At 46.7% G+C, this 3936-nt stretch overlaps 1 protein-coding gene across 1 annotated transcript; it reads left to right on the top strand.

The window, feature by feature from the left end:
* The first annotated feature begins 874 nt into the window (after positions 1-874).
* LOC121818459 (spermatid nuclear transition protein 3-like) lies at positions 875-1597 on the top strand. Its single transcript, XM_042242596.2, has 2 exons — positions 875-1017; positions 1199-1597. Exons 1-2 carry the CDS (start codon positions 901-903, stop codon positions 1370-1372), a joined length of 291 nt encoding a protein of 96 aa, XP_042098530.1. The 5' UTR covers positions 875-900; the 3' UTR covers positions 1373-1597.
* Positions 1598-3936: the final 2339 nt, after the last annotated feature.

Here is a 3936-nt window from a genome sequence, read left to right as displayed (position 1 = left end):
ACCTACTGGTACTTCTCTTGCTCAGCTATTGGTCAGCTCCACAGTGGGCCCTATCTGATGATCACTGTTAATGTGGGCCCACTGGGGAAGTGATTCACTCAAGAGTTAGGGGCACAGTGGAAAACGGACTCTTGCCTTTGGGCACCTTCCTTTCCTTTTCTTCATTTTTGTGTAAATCGGGAATGTCTTTCTGGTAGATGGGGCAAGGTGAGTTTCCCTCCTCAATATGAGAGTAGAAGTGTCCCCAGCAATCTTAGTGGAGGAGGCATTTAACACTTTCTTTGCTCTGAAGTGTAATCTTATGGAGACGGTGTATTGATCTTGGGGCAACGGACTGAAGATTCACCAAGCCTTGGGGTCTCTAAAGCTCACTGGAGTAGACAAAACTTCCAACCTGTTCTCAATTACCTGCTCGCTCTTAAGTTCCTTAAGCCCCTCAAGAACCCCCGATAGGAAGAGGGTGGTCTAAAGATGAAGTGACTAGAGGACTCTGAAGTGCTGAAATGGGATGAAAAGTGTTTGGCAGAGGTTCATACAGGGATGGAGGGGGCAGGAGTGTTGAAGGGGGACATCCAAGTCAAAGAATAAAGGGCACTGAAGGAAAGTCTGAGGGTCACGAGAAGAAACACCATGCCCCTGCATCACCACTCCCCAGAATCAGACACACAGAGGGGTCAAGGGTGGGAAAGTTGTATCATGGCCTCCCTCAGCACCCACTAACCCATGTTGATGGGCACTGTGGTACATTGTGATGTCTAAGACCCCCAAAGCCACCATTGGCTGGGGGAGTGCCTAGCTGACCAATCAGAGTGAAGGGTGTGGCTCCTCATTGTCCTGGGAAGGTATATATAGGGAGGTCAGAGGCAGAGATTCTGGGTTAGGCCACTTCATGGTGTCATCATGGCTAAGGGAACCAGGAAGCCACGGCAGCCAAGAAGACTTGCAGTGCGGTTTGCTTCGAGGAAGAAAGGAAGAAAGAAGACCCTCTGGCAACGGAGATACAGAGGCAGCGTGAAGGTAAGATGATTCCATCGACACTCCCCAGGTTCTCCATTGACTTTGGTGCCCAAGACCTCTACACTGCCCTTGCCTGGCGCAAAAGTCCTCATCAGGCCACCTCCCTTTTCATGAAGTCTCCTTTCCAACTCAGTTGTTATACTCTTTCCTCAAAACTCATACCCTTCTCTTGTCTTTCAAGGCACGAAATATGACCATGAGGGTCAGAAGACCTCTAAAAGGAACCTTGAGAAAGAAAATCCGATCGCACGCCACTCCGTCGAAGAAGGTGAAGAACACAAGAGAACCAAACTGTTTTCTCCGTTCCTGTGCACGTGAGAAACTGAACCAAGCCGAAAAAGGTACCAAAATATGAGTCAGAGTCAACGAAGGGGGCAGAATCAAAAGAGAAGATAAGCTCAGCCACCCCAGAATGAGAGACCCTGGAGAAGTACAACCTGGGCAGCCAGTAACTGAATAGAAAAGGTCAGACAGTTTAGAATTGTGTCTCCAGTGGTCTGCTTTCTTAGAAATGGTTAAGCAGGAAAAGGCTGACTCTCACACTAACATAGTAAACTGATGGCTGCACTTAAAATAAACATCAAAGGGTGAAAAGATGATATTTGTGTGTGTGTGAATTTTCTGATGGGAAGGGAGGGAGGGAAGAAAAGAGGTGGGCACCTGAGTGGGGAGGGGTGCGAGGTCCCGAGAGATTGGGGGACAGACCCTGAGGTCCCCAGTTAGCCAGAGAGGAGAGGCCTGGACTGGGTCAGGAGTCTGCACTGAAGATGGCTAACCCCGCTTATCAATTGATCTCAGCGGCAAGGAGTAGTGGTGTGGTGTTACTGCCATTGTTTGGGGTGTGGAATGACATGAGGGTCTAGATTGCCAGAACCCAGATGGGAAGAGGGTTTCACATGGGGATGGTGAATGTCATACTTCCCCTGAGAGAAATCCCAGGGGAAGGCAGAAATCACATCCTGGCCACTTACGTCATAATGGGCTTTGTTGCATCACTCACCTTTGCTGTCAGCTAAAGGTGCTCAGGAGGCACAAAATGCTGATCCAACTAAAACCCACAACCAGCACTCCCAAAGATTAAAATAATGTTTGGAGGGAACAGACCAAATATCAATTAGGCCACTGTTTTCCTAAGAAATTGGTGGGAGCAGTGTGTTCCCACGGGCAGGGCAGTGGAGCTGGCCCAAATCCCGGTGCAGATGACAAACAGGATCACCACACACAGATACTTTTCTTGGGTGGTGGGCACCATGCAGTTTGTGGGATCTTAGTTCCCTGACCAGGGATTGAACCGGTTCCCCTTCTAGTGAAAGCATGGAGTCCTAACCCCTGGACAGCCAGAGAAGTCAGGACAGAGACTTTTGATACAAGTATTAACATAAGACTGAGTACAAGCTGGTTTTATATTGATCATCATCCCCTAGTATTTCTAAATAACTACAGTCGTAAAACATTCTTCCCCCCAAAAAACCTTTTGTAGTCCAAGCTCTGCAAGTTTTTGTGGTTTAAATATAAGAGTATGGGGTATCTACTTTGAAGGCAAATTGGAAGTGGTCAAACAAGAGATGGCAAGGGTGAACGTCGACATTCTAGGGATCAGCGAACGAAAATGGACTGGAAAGGGTGGACTTACCTCAGATGACCATTATATCTACTACTGCGGGGAGGAACTCCTCAGAAGACATGGAGTAGCCATCCTAGTCAACAAAAGAGTCCGAAATGTAGTACTTGGACGCCATCTCAAAAACGACAGAATGACCTCTGTTCGTCTCCAAGGCAAACCATTCAATATCACAGTTATGCAAGTCTAGGCCCCAAGCAGGAACGCTGAAGAAACTGAAGTTGAACGGTTTTATGAAGACCTACAAGACCTTTTAGAACTAACACCCCCAAAAGATGTCCTTTTCATTATAGGGGTCTGGAATGCAAAAGTAGCAAGTCAAGAAACACCTGGAGTAACAGGCAAATTTGGCCTTGGAATGCAGAACGAAGCAGGGCAAAGGCTAATAGAGTTTCGCCAAGAAAATGCACTGGTCATAACAAATACACTCTTCCAACAACACAAGTAAGACTTTACACATGGACATCACCAGATGGTCAACAGTGAAATCAGATTGATTATATACTTTGCCACCAAAGAGGGAGAAGCTCTATACAGTCAACAAAAACAAGACCAGGAGCAGACTGTGGCTCAGGTCATGAACTCCTTATTACCAAATCCAGACTCAAATTGAAGAAAATAGCGAAAACCACTAGACCATTCAGGTATGACTTAAAACAAATCCCTTATGATTATGCAGTGGAAGTGAGAAATAGATTTAAGGGCCCAGGTCTGATAGATAGAGTGCCTGATGAACTATGGAATGAGGTTCATGACATTGTAGAGGAGACAGGGATCAAGACCATCCCCATGGAAAAGAAATGCAGAAAAGCACAAGGGCTGTCTGGGGAGGCCTTACAAATAGCTGTGAAAAGAAGAGAAGCAAAAAGCAAAGGAGCAAAGCAAAGATATAAGCATCTGAATGCACAGTTGGTGATGGACAGGGAGGCCTGGCGTGCTGTGACTCATGGGGTCACAAAGAGTCGGACAGGACTGAGCGACTGAAAAGCACTGATTGCAATAGGGAGAATGTTTTGAACACACGTTCTTAACATGTCTCAAAATGGAACAGAAAAAGATATTTCGTTATCATGAAAGGATAAGCAGGGTGAGCAATAGCTCTGTGTGTGTGCGTGAGTTTGTGTATCTGTGTGTGTGTGTATGTGTGTGTCTGTGCGTGTGTGTGTGTGTGTGTGTGTGTGTGTGAGATGGGGCAAGAAGTGGGGATGGATGAACAGACAGCATGATGGATCAGTGTGACAGGAAGTGTTTCTTTCTGTAGTGAGCTGATTCTTAGAATGAGCTGTTAAGGGAGCCAG

Source organism: Ovis aries, unplaced genomic scaffold, assembly GCF_016772045.2.
Source record: "Ovis aries strain OAR_USU_Benz2616 breed Rambouillet unplaced genomic scaffold, ARS-UI_Ramb_v3.0 scaffold_110, whole genome shotgun sequence".
NCBI lineage: Eukaryota > Metazoa > Chordata > Mammalia > Artiodactyla > Bovidae > Ovis > Ovis aries.
This window is presented reverse-complemented; position numbering and strand designations above follow the sequence as displayed.

Bases quoted from the DNA above. Each gene is read 5' to 3' on its own strand.
- LOC121818459 (XM_042242596.2), top strand. From the start codon at position 901: ATGGCTAAGGGAACCAGGAAGCCACGGCAGCCAAGAAGACTTGCAGTG. The intron at 1,018-1,198 runs GTAAGATGATTC...TTGTCTTTCAAG, and splicing joins GATACAGAGGCAGCGTGAAG to GCACGAAATATGACCATGAG.